The sequence below is a fragment of the Sphaerodactylus townsendi genome, linkage group LG02 (assembly GCF_021028975.2).
Source record: "Sphaerodactylus townsendi isolate TG3544 linkage group LG02, MPM_Stown_v2.3, whole genome shotgun sequence".
Lineage (NCBI taxonomy): Eukaryota > Metazoa > Chordata > Lepidosauria > Squamata > Sphaerodactylidae > Sphaerodactylus > Sphaerodactylus townsendi.
The window spans coordinates 143,118,267-143,138,390 of record NC_059426.1 but is presented as its reverse complement, the minus strand read 5'-3'; the positions used below and the strand labels follow the sequence as shown (position 1 = coordinate 143,138,390).

The following is a 20,124-nucleotide window of genomic DNA, read 5'->3' as shown; positions in this document are numbered from 1 at the left end:
ATTACAAAAATTATTTTAGAAATAAAATGAAAAATGACAGAACATTGTATTTATCTTCTTTATCTTCTTGTAGTTTTACAAGAAAGAAACAACAGCTACCCTATGCAAAATCAAACCAGAAAAGTAAGCAGTTTTAAACCATGACCATATTTCTGACAAAGAGGACAGCAGGCAACGCACTCAAGCACTGCTCACAAAGGCAGTTCCTCTTTGATAGGAAGGTGCTGTAAAGTTGAAAAAAAAACCCTGATACTTAAAAAAAGAAGGAATCTCCCCCCCAAAAAATAGACACGTTTTGTTATATAAATTAAAAAAATTCATTTAAAAATAAATAAACAAACAACAACACACAGTTAAAGTATATATGGCCAGCTTCTGTCATGTCAGAGTGTGCCTCCTTTGTTAACATACAAGATGCTGCTAGCCTAACATCCCAAACACTATTACACCATTACAAAAGGCACAGAGGCATATTTTAAAAGCACAGGAAAATGGTTTTGCTTGTACAAGAAACAAACATCTGAAAGATACAAGGATCTGTCTGCAGTTCTAACACAGAAGAGTTTCCCCTTCTTCCCAGCCAACCCACAAACAGGATGTAATAATTATGGAGATACCCTAGAAATCAACGCCTCACCGGCAATGCAGAATCGGACAAGACACGCCGCCTCTCTCTATGCTCAATCCATTCCCTTTCACACTAAAAAACAAAACAAAAACAGCTTTGTCATGGCATGTCACTGCAACTTAAATACTGCATACATAGGGGAGGAAAAGAGAACCGCAAAAGAGAAAAGCAATCAACACCCCTCTCTCACAAAGTTTGAGACTTTATTGTGAATGGATTCCATTGCTTTCAAGATACTCATGGGTTGCTCTTTGCAACCTACCTGTGCAAAATACAATATGGCAATTAATAGTTATACCATCTGAGGTGCCTGTGAACACTTGGTTCTTCAGCAAGCTTACTAGCACTTTTTCCCATAATGGGAAAAAATGAAATTATTTCTTCTAAAAAAGCATCCAAAGCGAAGTGAACTTTAACAAAAGGAGCAAAGTCACCACTGCAAGGCAGAAATCTAGAAGCAGTAGCCATTCCCTGACAAAAATGGAGTCATGAGACAGGTGAAATACCTCATGCATCTACAAAGTGGGTTCTAGCTTATGCTACAATAAATTTGCTAGGGTTACAGGCACCACAAGACTGTCAGTCAGTTAAACAGTACACACCATTCCTGCGTGACTTACACAGGATCATGCCATGTAGAATGAAAGTTTTGTGTCCTTAATCTCCTAGAGTTTGTTTGCTAATTACATTTGCAATTAAAAACTTGATGAAATATTATTCCATCATGCATTCTACCACAAGCAGGCATAATTTCCTCACAGATAGTCACCTCTAGCAATGCAGCACAGAAATGTTTTTCAACAGACAAAATAATCTGCACCTCTGCTGGAAATGCCACTTTGTAGAAAGCTTTTATAGTGGAAAGAGGCCGGAAAGACCTTAAGAGAGCACTCTACTACAGCAAAAATAGGAGAATGAACATTTAAGAACTTCTCAAAGCTACTTTTCGATAAATTGAAGTGTTTTCTCTGTGTTAACATTTACAAACTACAATCAGTCACCGACAGTGTTATAATTTCAACAAACATTTTTCCTGTCTCATATGGTGATTCCAATTTAATCTTTTAAGTACTTTGAAAAGGAAGAGCAGGAGATTTTGTTTTGATGATGTGCTACAATGAGCTTTGTTTATGTCGATAGGGACATACCTCTAAACAAACATCCAATAAAGTAGCGTGAGACCTCTATATACGTATTTGGAACCTTACAGATGCCCAAACTATTCTACTACATAGGTACATATACAAAAAAAAATAACACCAAGCTTATTTTAAGTTACTAAAAGAGAGATCAAAGGGGCTACAGCTATGGACACTTGTCTACTCCAAGACACGGAACAGCGTGTGCACGCCAAGAGCATGTCCAGCTTAACATGCTGTTGGCACTTTGTTCCCTAATTTAAAACATCCTGATTTAAACATGCATACAAGACATCGATCATCACTGTGCTAGAGAACCTTGCTTCCACAGTAGCTTATCTCAATCATTTAAAGTGACTGTATTCAGAACAGAAATATTTTAAGTCTTCAGGATTAAGCAAAAGAGGGACATGATATTTAGTCCATCCAATAATAAAAGGTGTTGATTTGTAAAATACATCACCAAATTATGACAGGAGAGAGATGAATATGGGAAAGGATCAGCAAATTAGGACTAGAGCAACATTTTCTCCTGGGGGGAAAAAGGTTGTGCTGTGAAATTTTAGCCACAGCAACTTTCTCTTGACACAATCCCTCCAAAGTCTCTTCTCTCTCAGGCTAAATGCAATATCTATTGATTACTGCCAATCAATACAATGAAAAGATCCCTGTCCAGCTTTTTTTACTAAAAAAATAAATAAATTGATCTTTCCATAATTTTCCAATAATTGATATGAAAAAGTAGAATCAGAAGGAAAGGTTAAAAATGCCCTTTAGCATTCAAAACTATCCAAGCTCTTGGTAAAAAGAGCAAGAAACACAATAGGAAACCTATTCAGGGAAGTCAGCTAAATCCTTTCCTTGGCGTTAAAGCCTCTTTTGGAATCGGTCTGCCAGTGACAAAACACACACAAACACAGAGAGCATCCAAGAGCACTCAGACCACTTACAGCTTCATTCAGCCTTTCTGTTTAGAATTTCTATCCTGTCACAGAACTGAAAAAGAACAACAGTTCCCCATTCTAGATTTCCAGGAATGCCTAGAACTCAAGCATTTATTTCAGCCTTTCCTACAATGATTTTGCTTCATTTACAAAAGCAAGTACTTGGAAACCAAGTCACATTTCTTTAGCCTGTAAATAAAGATCAACATAAGGAACAGCAAAAGAAATTAATTTTCCCATCCCCTGAGTTTATTCTAGTTTTGAATAACAAATGGAATCATACTACATCCCTCTGCATCTAGGTCTCTCTGCGTTCATTTGTTTTTCACTTTTTTTCAACTGTTAATCATTTGTGCATTTACGGTGGTAACACTTCATGAATCTTTCTTTCACTAGAAAGAAATAATTTTTAATGGGCACGCATGACAATCATGGAATGCTTTGGAGCATCATTTGTAGCATCATTTTTACCTACTACAGTAACCTTAGTTTCACTCTCCTGCACAAGCTATTGATTAGGAATGGCAAAAAAAGGTATCTTCCTGCAATCCTAAACAACATCGGAGGCATAACTACAAGGAAACAAGGAAAAACACTTCTTATCTTGGACTGTGATATTAATGCTAAAGAGGAAAAAGTACTGGATTTCACTTTAAGGTACACACAATGGATTTACAAACTCAAATACAGACATGATATATATGCATAGATATAGAGGGACAGCATACATATTTATGCACACATACAGATCTATATTATGCAGTTACTGTATGCAGATAGAAATTGACAGTCTGCTTTGACTAATTTTATGCACTTCACCTGTCTCAGCCTACAAGATAAACTGCAAATTCATTTGTTTTATTTGTCTTCTTAATCCTGCTCTTACAAAAGGCTTTCTGTTTGGATCTTGCTCCTCCTGCTACAGATTGGAAAACTTTTCCAACACATTTTAGCAACCACGAGTAATTATTCCAAACAGTATCCTACAAACAGCAGACTTCATAAAGAACCATAGAACTAAAATTTCAGGGTCACTTTAGGGCAAGGTTCTGAGGTTCAGAACCAGTGAAAGGCAATGCCCAGCTCCTCTTTTCCCTGTTAGTGCTCACATCTCTTGAATAGTCAGGGAAGGAAGAGGGGAAAGACTGTTTCTTAACCAGGAAGGTAAAATCCAGGAGACCATGTCCTGAGTTTGAATTTCCTCAATTCAGCCAGGCCTTGTTTAGAATCACTAGAAGATGAGAAATCAGCAATGTATACAGCTTTCTTATAAATTTTACAATATGCATAAATATCTTCTTTACCTGTTATTACCATCCTCTCTCATTATTATGCCCCAAAGAAGAATTTGGAACATCTAAAAGGCACTAGTCCCCAGATGTAGCCACATTTTCTCCATTTTATTACAAACTAGCTTTGCAAAGGTTGGGGAGGGGTTGTGCAAAACATTACAAATTCATGCACATTTTCCCATATGTTTTTACAGAAAACAGATGAGAGGTTAAGTTTTTTTTTTAATTGTGCAATGTACCTAAATGACCTGTGATCATGCTGAGAAATTGAAAAAGATAATACATGTAGGCAGGAAAATAATTTTAAAAGCTTTTAAATAATTGTGCAACACTGTGCAATTACATGAACACTGTCCTTAGTAGGAACTTGTGACAGATGATACCTGGCCACTGATAGTTAATAAAAGTAGTCCTGTTCTATTGATACAACTTTAAAAATCTACATGCACTCTAACTAAATAGCAATAATGCACCAGTAGCTGGCCTTGATTCATCGCTACACTGTGTACTATCCAACAGGAGTATCAATGAAAGTTGAAACAGAACATTCAAAGACCGAATAAAGGATTTTTTATCCATTCATCTATTGCTCAAAAAGAGTTTTGAATATTTTCATAATGTTCTGAATATATACACTTTTAAAAATACATAAAACCCATTCAAATTGTTGTTCCCCAAAATATTTTAGGTATAAAAAAGATATTTTGGTAAAACCACGAGTTTATTACCTGGAAGGTAAACTGTATAGGTAAACTCCACCCATTTGTTCTATGCTAAGATTTTCAGAGGTACATCATCCTGATCCATTTTTTTGTTTCTTTAATTAGTAACCAAATTAACAGTGAAGCAGATGAAATTACATTAGGTACAGTACTGTTGCTGAACTTCTGTTAGCACTATCAAATTATACAAGCCATTCCAAACAATCAGATAAGCGCTTCAACTTTTGGCTATTTTTGTGGTTTGGCATGAATGGCCCTTATTCCACAAGTAGGTTGTGTGAACAGGGGGGGGAAAGTTAAGCGGAATAAAACAGTGTCAGTGGCTACAAAGCAATTAAGGTATTCTTTCTGAAGGAGATCAAGTTTCACTCTTTAACTCAATTCCATATTTATTCTTAATCCATTTTTTGTTGAAAACTGTAAATAAAGATTGAAAGCGAGACTTTTAATCCTAATAGGTTTTGGCAGAAACCATAGTACTAAACAAAACCCAATGTAGATTAGTTTTGCAGTGTCTTGTATTGCCATTAAAGGGACCAATATAAAATGGGTTGAGAAATGACAAGAAGTGACAGCTACTTAGAAAAAGAGGAGAAAGAGGAATGTCAGGAGGAAAAGAGAAGATTGTCTTTACTGAAAATATACTTTATTCATTCATCCTTTCGCTCCTGCTATGGTGTTGCCATTAAAACTACACCAGATCTGTCTGGGGTGTTGACAGTGTTCTGGGTCAGATGACACCAGTGAAGTTTTGGGATATTCATCCAGACAAAACAAACCAACACGGGGGCTTGGCTGAGAAATTATTTTATCAACAGGAAGGAAGTTTAGGAATGAATTACACTAGCAGAGAAGTCACAAAATAACTACTGAATTCCACCCACTTTTCAAAGTTCTATGCAAGTCTCAACCTTGGTTTACTATAACAATTGCATGCAAAGCATCACCACTGAACATTTCCCCAATCACATCACACAAAGAAATAGAATGCCAGCAGGTGCTGATCATTCTCCATCCCAGCTTGGGATACTTGCTCCACTGTTCATTCTCACACTGTATAAACTACATACCTGAAGAGCCTAATTCCCTAGCGGCAAATCCCTGAGGGAGAGCCCTGTTAATCTACTGTAGCCAATACAACAAAGAGACTTGTGGCACTTTAAGACAAGCAAATTTATGTGCTGCAAGCTTTCCTAAAACAGCTCTCTGCATCAGATACATTCTGTTAGTCTTCAAAGTTCCACAAGACTCTTCTGGTTCTCTGTATGGATTTCAGATGGTATATCTGTTTTTAAAAGCCAAATAATTTTTAAAAATATAAAATTGTTGGTATATAATGCTTCTGCGAGTTAATGCATCTAAGTCAAAATTGCTGAGAATAAAACAAAACCCCAAGCTTTGGAAAGCAATGATTATTATTAATAATAAGCAAACAAAAGTGAAACCCCCCTTTTAATCAATATGCATGCCTTGGAAAGAAAGTTATGTGATATATAATTAAAGTCGTGCAAACTAAAGACTGTCCGAACTGAGAAGCCTCTATCCCTTGCAGCTCACTGGCTGGGTACCTCACCTGTCCTAAATGAGGATTTGCATCCTTCCCATATTGAAAGGAGAGCAAGCTATTTACACCTGAGTGCACAAGATTTCCACCGCCACCAATTTTTTCACATCTCCCAAGAGAAGTGTCTTCAGATAAATGCAGAAAGCAAAAGGTGTTTTTTTTTTTTAATCCCTTTCCAGCAGCGCGATACCACTAGACTGGGATCCTGTCACTTCCATTAAGAGGCAAACCAGAAAAAAAAGTCACATTCATTAGCAAGCAAGCAACGAGGGCACCTACTGGTTGTGGTAGCTGAGGGAGTCTGAGATGCAAAGTTCGGAAATGTCCATCAGTTCTGTTTTAGCATTCCCAGTTGCCAGAGAAAAGCGAGTAGAGGTGAGAGAGAGCGCAAAGGGAAAGAGCGCGGACCGGTCACTACAGCAAATGTCCAGGAGAGAAGGAAGAAAGAAACGAGGGGGACTGAGGGGGGAGGAGAGAGGGAAAGACTCGAGGGCAGAAAGGACGAGAGCGGGAGAAAGGGAGACGCATCAGCACATCCACACACTCCCACTCATCCAACCACACTGAGGCCGGCGGAGAGAAGGGAGACAGCTGAGGAGTCACGGGCGCAAAGAGATGGAGGCGCCGCGAGCCCCCACTGTAGCTTTAAGACTGCCAGACTGATGAATATGGCCCCGCCGCTATTGGCTCCCTCTCAGGGGTTGGACTTGAAGTGACAGAGGAAACGGGGGGGGGGGGGGGAGGCAGGAGTCGGAAGGCGACAGGGCAGTGGGCCAAGCGAGCGCGCGCGACATCTCCGCACGTGGCCAAACAGAGACCCAAACGGGGGCACGTCGCTTGTCGCTGCCAGAGAGCCGGCGAGTTGGATGGGACTGGAGGCTGGAGGGAGTGAGCGAGCGATCTCCGCACAATCCTCCCTTCGGCAGAGGTTGCAACTGGCAAACCGGCTGAGAGTCGGGACCTCGCGGCGGGTGGGTAGACAGAGGGTGTCTGTGCGCGCGCGCTCTTGAACGCGAGTGTTTGCCCGGGTTGTTTCAGGCGCGCGGGGAAGTCTGCGCGGGCGTCCCGGACCCGTCTGGCTCGTGGGAGGGGGCGCTTGAGGGCCGTCGGCTGCCCGAAAGGCTCTCGGATGAGCTTGGGGGAAAGCCGAAGGAACAAATCAGGAAGGAGCGCGCTGCCTGACGCGTGTGTTTGTGTGCAGCTTTGGAGTTACACTCCACATGATCCGCTCTGAGTCACAACTGAGGAGTTTCACATCACACTCCCCAGCTAGGCAACCGGCGTTTTCCGGGTTCCTGACGGAGAGCTGAACGGCCAGCCCTTTTGCAAGGTCTGAAAACAACTTGCTCAAAGGGTCTCTTCGCCTCGTGCCGTGCCGCCCGCTTCGGACAGGGAAGAGCAGGCGCGCGCGCGCAAGGCTGTCGGCTGTCGATCACTGGAACGTCGCGGTCCTGTTTGTTAGCGCCAGGCTGGAGACCCGCACCGTGACCATGAGAGGATTTTTAAAAACAGCGGCAAAAAGGCCACTCAGATAGAAATATGCACGAATTTAAAAACTACTGTTTCCTTCACTTTTCTCTTCTCACTTTACATGTGTACACTATGTGTACATGTGTACACTATTCTCTGTAAGGAATAAAGGACAGTTTACACACGAAGTGGAAGTGTGATATGCATGAAGGAATTATGTTACATTGCTATGAATATATTCACAGGGACTGCTGCTGTGCATGAACAGGCAAACCCAATAACAGTGATGTATGTGCTCCCAGTTTGCCATCTCGTAAACACTCCTCTTGATTTCAGTGGAAGAGTTAAGCACATTTACTACTGAGAATCAACCAGACTTCAATGTTCTTAGTTTTATCACACCAACAATTGCAAAAGTATGATGTGAAATGCAGTGCTTGATGCACCTACAGGGACAAGCCTGTCCTAAGAATTTTTCTGACGAAACAGTTGACCCCACTGGAATGACTCTTGCAGCAATGTGGAACTGAACACATCAGCAGAACGGATAAGCCTCACAACTTGTACCATTTATTTATGTGCCGCTACTCCAGCAACCTGCTTGAGGTGGTGGCTCATAAGTAATACATTAATATAATAAAAAGCAACAACAATAAATTATCAATATTGATAGCATTAAGTAGATCAACATGATATCTGTAACCCTCAAACTAGACATGGTTTTTAATGACAACTTTAAAAGTGAAACGCTTCAACTCAAAAATCTGGGTAAACAGAAGTGCTTTGGCCTGGCACATGAAGGAGGGTAAAAGAGCTTGCCGTTGAGCCTCAAGGCAGAGAACATGAAAAAGCCCTGTCTTTTTGGTTGCCACCTGCCTCATCTCTACATGGAGTCATAAAATACACCAGAATGGTGTGGTGATTAAGAGCAGTGGACTCTTATCTGGAGAACTGGATTTGATTTTCCACTCCTCCACATGAGCAGCTGACTCATATCTAGAGAACCGGGTTTGTTTCTCTGCTTCTACACATGCAGCCTACTGGGTGACCTTGAGCTAGTCACATTTCTCTCAGAACTCTCTCAGCCCCACTTACCGTACAAGATGTCTGTTGTGGGGAGAGGAAGGGAAAGGTCTTTGTAACCTGCTTTGAGACTCCTTACAGGAGAGAAATGTGGGGTATAAATCCAAACACTTCTTCTTCCTCCTCTGGAGAGGATCTTAATTGGTGGATAGACAAAATGAGAGGAGGCAATCTTTCCAGTAATCTGCCTCAAACTATTTAAGGACTTAAAAGTAAGAACCAACACTTGGAATTGTGCCTGGAAACAAATAGGCAGCCAGTGCTGATCTTTCAGCACAAGAGACGATATGATCCTTATATCCAACTCTCTGACAATAACCTGACTCCTGTATTTTGGACCAGCTGAAGTTTCCAACCAGTTTTCATTCACCCAGTGTAATTCTAGGTGCTTTCTTTACCTGGCTTTGACTCACTCAGTAGTTCCTGTGCAGGTGAGTCTTACAAAGAAACATTTTACACATGCTTCTGTAAAAATGGTTCCAAAAGCAATCCCTTATGTGGAATGGGCAGTATCAGAAGTGGTCTTCTGATAAGCCCATTTTACCACCTCCCAGTGGCCAAACTCTATTCAAAGTTACTCTGTAAGATTTTTAAACCAGACTTATGAAATTTGGAGCTCATGAATAGAAATGCTTTTTTTTAAAACAAACACAAGTTTACAAGAGTATTCTTGTCATCTTGCACTCAAACCAAATGGGAAGGGATGACCAGAAATCTGCTAGTTTCCTATATTCTGTTGTTCTACAGGAGTCTGAGGAAAAGAAAGGGGTTAAAGCACAGGGCCAACAGTTCAGTTGGTATGAATCATTCCAGCTTCATTAAAGTTAATGAGTTTGTTTAATGTTATGCCTACCAAGAATCTCATGGGCTATAAAGGATTAAATGTATTCCATTAGCAACTTCAAAAGCCACCAAGTCTTCAAGCAGTGGTTCCTGATCCATGCATCGGTTATAGCTTGACCTGGATGGCCCTGGTCAGCCTCATCTCATCATATTTTGGAATCTAAGCAGCCTGAGCCCTCATCAGTCCTGGGATGGGAGGCCACCAAGGAAAGTCTAAGGTAGTTATGCAGAGGCAGGCAATGACAAACCACTTCTGAGCATCTCTTACCTTGCAAACCATATGGGGCTGCTACAATTCAGATGTGACTTGATAGCACTTTGTCACCAATTCCATATTGTCACAGAGGAAGTAGAAGTACAAAGAGTATGCATGTGCTGGGAGGGGAAAAACCTATCTAAAAAGCTGAGTATTTGGTGGCTTGGAAGTCCAGGCTAGGATGTATAAGAAGGGAAGAACAAAAAAGAGGGAGAGACAGAAAAACTGGAAATACATTATACTGTAGCTCACATATAACAAGACTGCAAAAAGACTGAGAGAATTTAAGAGTATGGTACACTATTGATTATGTGACCAAAGTCAGTAATGTGGAACTCAAGACAATATTAGAGTACAGGACCAAATATGAAACTGATGTTCATCTTGCTGTATATAAATTGTACTTTAACTCATAAAAAGCAATATGCCATGTTTTTATGTTTAAATATCCCCATAGAACTTAGAAATACCTTTGAACAAGACAATGGTTTACATACTTCAGGATTTTTAAAAGCAAGATTTTGTTAATTGCTGTTTCCTGTCAATTCAACAATTTCCATGCTCAGAACTTCATTCCCAAGTACACATGAGTCTGATTTCTGTTAGGACCACAGGAAAGCTTGTCTATCCCCCCAGTGCCATTTCAGGTCGAGAAAAGGACATTTCAGGTTGGAAAAAAACAGTGCAGGAAATGGTTTGAGCTTCCTCTTCTCACACACCATGGTCTTAATTTGAATTGAATATTCACATGCCTGGGAATTAAGTTCCAGGCACAGAACTCCCGGAGCAGATCTGATTGACACTACCCACAGTGGAAATGTGGGAGACCCGTGGACTTTGTAAAATGTGAATCAGTTATTGTCTTTGGGTATTAATGTTACTCTGTGCATGACTCTATGTATACTGGAGGGTTTGTTCATTCAGTGTTGACTGCAAGTAATTGGGAACAGTTCCTTGGCATCAAACCTACTTAGACATCCAATTCCTAAAGTAAATAAAAGTTTGGGACCAATATGTTCCCCTAAATAACCAATAAAGAGCTAATTTATTTCAGGTTCAGATATAATTCTATAGCAGTCGTATACAATGCTAACAGAATAGTCATTGACTTTAGGACTCCTCCTGGACACATTTGTCATCAACAATACTCCCCTCTCAGCTTTTTGCAGTACTCCCAGAGGCGTAGCAAGGGGGGAAAACGGCCAGTGCACCGGTGCATCCTCCACCCTCGCCCTGCCCCGGAATGCCTCCGTCCCACCATGGTACGCCCCCCCAGGGGCACACGCCTGGTGCGTCGCGCTCCACCCCCACCCCCTTGGAGCTATGCCTCTGAGTATTTCTCCAAGTCTTTTCATACAAACATGGCTCTCTGAAAGAAAAGTGAACAAAATATATAACCCACCACACAATTACTCTACACTGGGTTACAGAGAAAAACACATCTTACTGTGCCATGCCTCTGAAGATGTCAGCCATTGATGTGGGAGAAACATTTGGAGCAAAAACTACCAGACCATGGCCACACAGAAAACCGACAACAGCAATATCTTCTTATTCACCATGATATTTCAGAACACTTCTATATAGACTGCCATATCAGTATTTTAAGCTGTGGTTTGAAAGGGTAATTAAAAGGACTTATTTTGAGGAACAGAAATCTAGTCAAATCCAAGATGATATGACTCTAGAATTTGGTTCCAGCTTAATGAGGTACCAAGGACAAGGTGTGCTCCAAAACAGGGAACAGGAAATGCAACTATCAGGCAGGAACAACTCTCACCATGATTCTTTGCCTGATACAACTACTAGGAACTAGGCCTACTTATGACTGGTCAACAACCCATGTTGCATTTTGCATTTCAATAGCTTCTAACTCTATCCATTGTCCTAAGGGCTTCTGAGTGAGAGAACCTTCTACAACTTTATAAAGAAAAGCATATGAGAGTGGATGGACAGTGGTAGAATAATTCTTTCAATATCTTGGGTCAAGATTAGGGAGACATATCATTGGTTTACTCTATGAGTCAGGCACTGACCTGGACAGCCCAAGCTAGCCTGATCTTGTCAGATTCGGACACTAAGCAGAGCCAGTTCTGGTCAGTACTTTGATGGAAAACCTCTGAGAAAGTCTAGGGTTGCTACATAGTGCCAGGCAGTGGCAAACCATCTCTGTTCACCTCTCACTTTGAAAACCCTACAGGGTTTCCAGAAGTCAGCTGCGACAAGATGACACTTTCCACCACCAAGGGCCAGTGACCAAGTCCCAAGAGTACAAAGAAGCCAACCACAGGAGATCATCATTAATAACATGAAGAGAAGTGTATGCACGGCTTCACTGTACTGGGAAGCCCATGAGCAGGGTGGGAAGTCCCACAAGCTCATCAAGGCCCCGCACTTTCAAGGAATCACAGGACTGAGGCTTTTGCTATTGAAGGAAGGATTCCTGCCATGGTGTGTTTCAGAATTATCTAGTTCTCTAGAAAGCAACATCCCACAATGACTCTGCCCACCAGTCTGTGAAGATTCACCCAAAGCAACAACAAAATGTGCCCCGCTGTTTTCGTGCTCTTCTGCCACTTTGCTGAACCTGCAAGAACAGATGTTGAATTTTAAGACAGGTGCTGCTTTCCAATGGCTGAAGTTTTTAATTTGGGGTTTTAACTTTTATCAGGACCTAGTAGAGTGAGCCAAGGAGCCACCTGATTGGCTGGCACAGACTTCATGGGTTCTAATTAACTGATAACGGTAACAATGAAGGTTTGTGCTCAGATAATGGACTCCTGCTGACAGAGAAATGCCCATGCAAAAAAAAAAAAGAATGGAGGATTTCTGAAAAGGCTCAACAGAACCACTATTGATACGAAAATTAATAATACTTTATAGTCAGTGTAAAAGGACAAATGAAACTTTTCATTTTTCCAGAATAGCCACTTCCATCTTTCAGAAAGTGAATGGGTTACTAATGTGGGTTCCCCTGTATTTATCACTTGGAATATTCTGCAAGTTTGAAAGCAAGAATTCTTTTGACTTGTTTTGGAGCTTTAGAGCATTCCAAAACTGACCTTTGACAAAAATGTGATGTGGTATAGCAGATTCACATGATGAAGAAAAAGCAATGGCCTTCTTTCATCATGAGAACAGGTAAAGAACCAGCGTAGTTTCCACTAAGGGCTCATGCCAGTTTTTGCAAAGGAAAATTACCTCTGGCAAACCACATGAGTCCCTCTGATCCGGGGGGGAAAGCATTGTGCCAAAATACGCATATACACTCATAAACAGTTAAATTCAAAACTTGATTTTCAAAATGCTTCTGATAGACTAGGTCCATGCAACCAAATTTTTTATTTTAATATATATTATGAAATGTACCTTAGGATGAGTTCACATATGGAGGTCCATCACGTGATGGCTGGAACATGAGGCAATGCCTTTCCTATGTGAAACAGCCACAATGCAAACACATGCCTGCCTATCCCAATGAGTTCTTCTGATCTTTCTCATCCAAGCAAGTTCCTTTCGGCAACAACTTGTTCCCCGCTCCCTTGCTGTTTAAGAAGCACCCAGCAGCAAAAAAACCAAGTCAGCTGAGATTTGGCCATGCGTGCTGTGGGCCCCACTTTCTCAGCTCTCCTCTTCAACCTGAACAACCAGAACCAGATCTCATCCAACAATTTTCAACAAATTCTGCTAAAGGAAAAAAAATGGAAAGACCACAACGGGAAGGAGAAAGCACAAGGAATAAAGCCAGATCCCAGCTTTGGCACTGGGAAAGCCCAGGTAACTAATTTGAGCAAATTAGATCTCCATTTTAATTAACTGATCACACCAATTAATCCAATCAGCCATTGCTTTCAGATCTAATGCAGTTGTATTAGTGGGAGAGGAGACCAGAGGCTTTTGGCATCTGAGCAAAACTCCCATAGGTCAAGACAAAAACTATATCAGCTGTTGAAAGCACAGCAACACTGGGGAGCTTAGTCAATAGCATTTAGTCTCATCCCAACTGATGTTAGGCAAACTCAGTATAACAGAAGGAACAGTACTAGGGCTCTTTGCAAAGTCTATGACAGAAAGCCCCACAGAAGTAGAATGATCCACAAAGAACAGGCATCTCACCAGTTTCCATTCACATCAAGAAGCAAAGCAACAAACCAGAGCATGCAGCCCACAACTCCTGTTCCTCTTCCCAACACAAAAACTTCATCCACTCACAAAACAGCCTCTTCTTTCTTAAAGAGAACATCAAACAACTCTGGAACTTACTGAAGAAAGTTTGACAACTCAATATGTAATTAGATTTGCATTAGGCTAGCAATAAATTGCAATATTTAAAAAAGGACTTCAGCATCTCCCTTCGCCTCTCTCCTCCATGTTGAATGTATCCTCATGCTGGGTATAAAATGAACATTTGTTAAAACATACTTCTAGCTACCAGTTACAACTATGTTCTGGAACAGGCCTCAAGCCCTGTACCCATGACTCACATCAGTAACTGGAAACTGAAAAGTCTCCGTTTCAAAAACCCTGAATGAGTGCTTTTCCCTCCCACAGATATGATTATAGAACCCAAGTAAGGATAAGTCTTGTGGAGACCTTTCTGTGTATTTGTACTCCCCAGGGGTGTTCCAAACAACGATTGCATTGTTACATCTGCTCTGCTCTTCCTTTCCCTGAATTGAGAGATGTGGGTCATCTGTGGCAGCCAACCATCTAGCCAGCCACTCCACACAGGCTATCTGCACCTGAGACTCAATTACTATATGGTTAGTTCAGAAAGTGAAAGAGGTAAGGTCCCTCCCCAAGTAAAAATGAAGTAAAAATTAAAGTCCTGTTTACATGCTCCAGGGAGTACACATATTTTGTATGTATGTACGTACATCTGTAAGAAAGAGCTGACACTCATTTCCTTTGCAAGCACAACTGGGGAACAGTAGCTGGATAGATGTTGGCTTTCAATCATGTTCCACTAGACCAGTGGTTCTCAACCTGTGGGTCATGCCTCCTTCTGGGGTCAAACGACCCTTTCACAGGGGTTGCCTAAGACTCTCTGCATCAGTGTTCGCCATCTATAAAATGGATAAATGTTAGGGTTGGGGGTCACCACAACATGAGGAACTGTATTAAAGGGTCACAGCATTAGGAAGGTTGAGAACCACTGCACTAGACACATGTTGAATGTAATGTGCAAATTACTCACTGTCTTTTTAAAGAAAAATCAAATGTACACTGTACACACGCACTCACTGTAACTTTGTGAAGAGGGCTAAACAAGAAAGTTAAGAGATACAAGGGGGGGAAAGAAGAGTTATTTAGAAATGGAAGTTGTAAGAGAATTATGTAGTGGGGGACAGGATAGGAGGCAATTGTAGTGTGCAGAAGGAGCATGTTGTGGAGTGCAGACAGAATGAAGGGCTGACAGAAGAGATTACAAAGAAAAACACTGAGTTAAAATTGTAAAAAAATGAAAAAGGGCTTGCACCAATTAATGCAACAATAGCGTTAATAAGGTTAATCAAAAAAGAAAAGTGGCCCTTAGAGTGGCTTTACTGGGGAAAACCTAGTCTGGGAGCATCTGAAGGATTTGAGCTGAGTAACCGGGGAGACGGAATTTTGCATATGCGACTGGAGAATCATTTGCCTGCCAAGAGTCATTACCTCAAAATTATCCACAACACAGAGTGCAGAGGGAAGGGATAATGATGGGACAAAAATAAAGGAAATCCTAAACTGGGCAATTTGTACTCCACTCTGGAGTGAGTTTCTCCTTCCTTACATCAATTTTTCTCTTTGCTGGTCTTAGAGTATGAGATTTCACTTTTCTTGCCGAGTGTCCAGGAACCAGCTCTTCAGTGGAAAGCAAATGGCTTTCTGGTTGCTGGTGTGGCTCCTCTTGCTTTTGCATGGTGAAAAGTATAGACGCTTTCAGAAGTCTCTGTCCCTCTGTTGAAGACAAAGAATATTCTAGGTGGAAGCAAAGAACCCTTGGATTGCAGCAAAAATGTGGCTCCTTTAATTTCTTTGTATTATAGATGAATATGAATGTTCCATCTCTCTTTGGCCATTCCCTGCCTTTATTCTTCTTGTGGCTTTGTAGCTATGATTTCTCAGAGTAATTATTAGTAATTCATAGAACAGATCCTATAGAATAGATAATTAGTGTCACTGGGGACAAACCATACCACATCATTTCAACAGGTAAGAAATATAGTCATGTTGTAGTCATGTCTCCATTGGATGCTATTTTTTCATCAAGTGTTTGTCTGTAGGGAACTTTCCACCCTGACTTGAAGGCTTACCTCTTGGAAGCTAAGCAGGATTGGCCCTGCTTAGTACTTGATGGGAGACCACAAAGGATGTTGTGGTTACTATGCAGAGGTAGGCAATGGCAGATCACCTCTGGTCATCTCTTGCCTTGAAAACTTTACAATTGCCATAAATTGGCTGCAGCTTCACAGCTCTTTCACTCCCCAGAAATCTTTCTACTGGGCCACTATGAGTACTGTAGGCTACTTATAACATCTATATCAACATTTCAAAATTCAGCACTGGCAAACTGAGGGCCATTATCACTAAAGGCCTCACTTGGAATGCCAGGTCTCAAAAGAATTGGCTGATCTTTCCATCACAGATGTACTGCTTATACCATGCTATTTATACATATTTCTTCATACAAAGAAAAATAATCTATAACTATTAAGATGAGTACCAGATAAACACTTTTTCATACTGCCTTTGTGGTACTGATTGAATGTTTCAGGGCTCTGCTTGTCTTGACTGAAATTTCAAAGCGGTATATTGTATTAACAATACCTTGATTGATCTGTGGACAGTACATCATGTCTCATGCTCGTCTTTTACACTTTTTCAGTTTTAAGAAAGCCCTCATTTTCTCCTAGAGACTCTTTGGTATAACAGTTTTACTATCAATGGCTCAGCTTTCATGTCTGCATTTCCAGTAACCTCTTATACCAAGATAGCAGCCACCTTTATACTATGACCTTCCTCAACAATCACTTCCTTCATAATTCTCTTCAGTCATCTTTTTGTTTGTACTTTAATTTGTTCCATTGGGAAGGTCTACCTCAGGGAGTGGCTTGACATGTAAGTGTACATAGGCCTGTACCTCAAGCTCTGATGTCTTTTCTATATTCAAAATGCTGTGTTAGTTCTGGAAATGGCACATACCATAAACATAAATTTACTTGGGATGTGACAATCACATCATACTTTGATCATCATTCGTTTAGGCTCTAAGAGCAGCTGCTCATGGGGGAATATTCAAGCCGCTACCACTCTGCATTACTGAAGGGAGAGGCAGCACTCCTACCAGTGAGTGAAGCGGCAGCATAGGCATCCCTGTCATTGCTGCAGCACCACGCAGCATCATGCTGCTGAGTAAATAGTGAAACCTAGTGCCAGCAAGTGATGTCAGCACTCTGCGCTCAAACTGGAGTCCCCTAGTCAAAATATTGCAGATGCAGCTCCACAGATATTGCCTCCTGTCACTCAGTGGTAACAATGTCACCTCCATCTCCTCCTCCAGTACTCACAGCGGTGAAGACTGGAATATTCCCTGCACTCACAAGCACCATTAGTACTCAAGGTATAGTAATTTGGCAGACTTTGAGGTGTAGGCAGAACAATATTATGAGAGCCTCTTTCCATCTGAACTGTTCCACCATCAGGTATGGATGAAAGCACTCACAAGTAAACAAGATCCTCAGTGACTCTTTCTCACAAACTCTGATCAGTCCTTGATTTAGATGAATATACTACTGCCAAAGGTCGCCAGTGATCATCATGTTTCTGCAGAATTACTGAACTAGGTGAAGTTTTGACAGGCCTACCTTGGAACATAAAATTTTAATATACACACTTGAGGAAGTTGTTGTTTGTCAGCAGTCTATCACTCTTCCTTATGCATATCCCACTGCATTTCATTTTTATTTTCTTAAATTTTCTTCAGCAGGACCACTTGGTTTGTATACATTCAATACAGATTTCTCCAGTTTCCCCACACACTCACCAAAATGCTTTAATCAAAGCCATGGTAGCATTTCAACAGTGTGAACTTTCTTACTGTCTGATTTAACCCCTGCAGTGGAGATTATATCTCCCACCACAGTTAACCTGATAACCTTCACACACATATTTTGCCTGTTCTATTTTAGACCTGCAGTTCTTCTTGCCTGTAGCACATTTTTTTTAAAGATCCTACTTTGATTCTCAAGAGACAAAGTAATGCAACATCCACACTATGCTGATGTGTGTGATTATGTTCTTCTTTGGTGGACCCCAGATTATATCATCATCCATAAATGTATTCCCTCTCTCCATAAGGCTATGTATAAAGTTTTATGATATGCTTTGGGAGCATGTTATGCCAGTAGAAAACAAAAGTAAACTGTACCTTCCCAGTGGAGTATTAAATGTACATCATTTAGAATTTTCCGCTGTTTACTTTAGCTGCCAAAATCCTAAGGCAACATCCAACATGGAGAAATATTTGGCACTAACTTGTAGTGCAATTTCTTCCCTCATTTGTAGTCACAAATGTTCTCTTTCAATAGCTTGGTTGAGGTTCTTTAAGATCCAAATATATATGTAACTAGCTGCTATATCCCTCTACAGTGACTGAAGAGAGATCTCACTCACTCATTGAAGACTGATTCTCCCCCACCCCTCAGTATGAAAAGCATCCCTATTAGTTCTGCCATGAGTTTGTCATGTAAGGGAAATTATATCTTTCTGTAGAGATGACTTACTGGAGAAACCTGCATATTTAAATGGATTTTTTGTTCACTGGACAAGGGATCCTTTTTGCCAAACACACTCTAATATTCTATAGTGGCAGCCTTTTGTCCTGTAGCAACCAAAATCATCTTGGGACTTTCTCTGCATTTTAATGGAGTCACACATAGGTCAAATAATATGGTGTCCCATATACTCCAATGTATTTATTTGTCACTGGAGAATTACAACTTCTGGCTTATGTGTGTATGTGAAGTGCTGTCAAGTTATACCCAACTTATGGTGAATCCCTAAGGTTTTCAAAGCAAGAGACTTGCAGAGGTGGTTTGCTATTGCTGTTCTCTGCATAGCTACTCTGATATTCCCTGGGCCACCTCTGATTAGCTTCTGAGATCTGACGAGATCAGACTCACCTGGGCCATCCAGGTCAGGACACAACCTCTGTCTTATGAGAGGATAATGTAATAGTTTGAGACCTATATCCAGCTGCTGCAACATCCTAACCTCTGAAAAAGAAGACATTATCCTCCTACCCCTACCCTACCCTGCCAATGTTTAAGGCTAAATGAGGATTGTGCTAGCCTTTGCAATGGCAATGGGTCCATCCAAGCAATAGGATTCTGCATAAAGGGGGCTTGTATGGCCTCTTCTTAGCCAATAAACATGAAACGACCTCAGAAAGAGACTGTCAAGGTCAGTATTGTTAACTGTTCCTGAAAGCAGATCTGAATGTCCCAGGTAGATTTCTTTGAGGCTTATTCCTTTTAACAGGAGATGCTGGAAGTTGAGCCTGGGACTTTCTGCATGCAAAGCAGACTCACCCCTGAGCCACGCCCCCATCATTGGGGTACAGCATGATGCTCAACACTATTACAGCACTCCTGCGCCACACTAGAAAAAGGAAGCAGCTTCGCAGGCTGCATGATCAATGGAAACTGCTGTGCTTCACAATCAAGGATGGATCCTAGCATCTCACTACAAAACTGTGGCCTCATACTAGTGCTGGGCCCCTTCTACGCAGGTAACATGGACTCTGACAACAGGGGCATAAACTCATCACATTCCCTCTTCTCTAAAGAGAAACAGCAACTCTCATCCCCCCCACACCTGCCTCTGTGCTGTTCTCAGAGATGATGGACTCAGAAATTGACTTCACACTTCCACCCCCTGTACTTTAATGACTCAGCAAATTTATGACTGATTAATTTTTCTTTTTTTACTTTTTTAACCTTTTATCATAAAACAATGGCCAACATCCCAGGAAGCTGACAGAATGACTGGCAGAATTTTCATTTGATATAATATACATGAGAACCTGGAAGCCGTGCCAAGCAAACTTGATTGTACTGGTTGATAACACCAGGCTGCATGCGAACAAAGGGAAACAAAGTGGGTCAAAGAGGTCCTGACATTATTTTGCAGCCCCTACCCC

At 41.1% G+C, this 20,124-nt stretch overlaps 1 protein-coding gene across 4 annotated transcripts in view; it reads right to left on the bottom strand.

The window, feature by feature from the left end:
* Positions 1-20,124, bottom strand: part of ESRRB (estrogen related receptor beta) — a 218,818-nt gene that overhangs the window by 145,391 nt on the left and 53,303 nt on the right. The window contains exons 1-2 of one of the 4 annotated variants that reach the window (XM_048486025.1): positions 6,569-6,611; positions 638-700 (exon numbers count right to left, since the gene is read on the bottom strand). The exons of 1 other annotated variant lie outside the window; for it this stretch is intronic. Coding sequence is in view for 1 of the 3 variants with exons in the window: in XM_048486028.1 (XP_048341985.1) it covers positions 6,569-6,618 (50 nt within the window). In the remaining 2 variants the exon portion in view is untranslated. Of the gene's footprint in view, positions 1-637; positions 701-6,568; positions 6,813-20,124 lie in introns of those variants that run through there. 2 more of the 4 variants (XM_048486027.1, XM_048486028.1) reach the window with 2 other exon arrangements.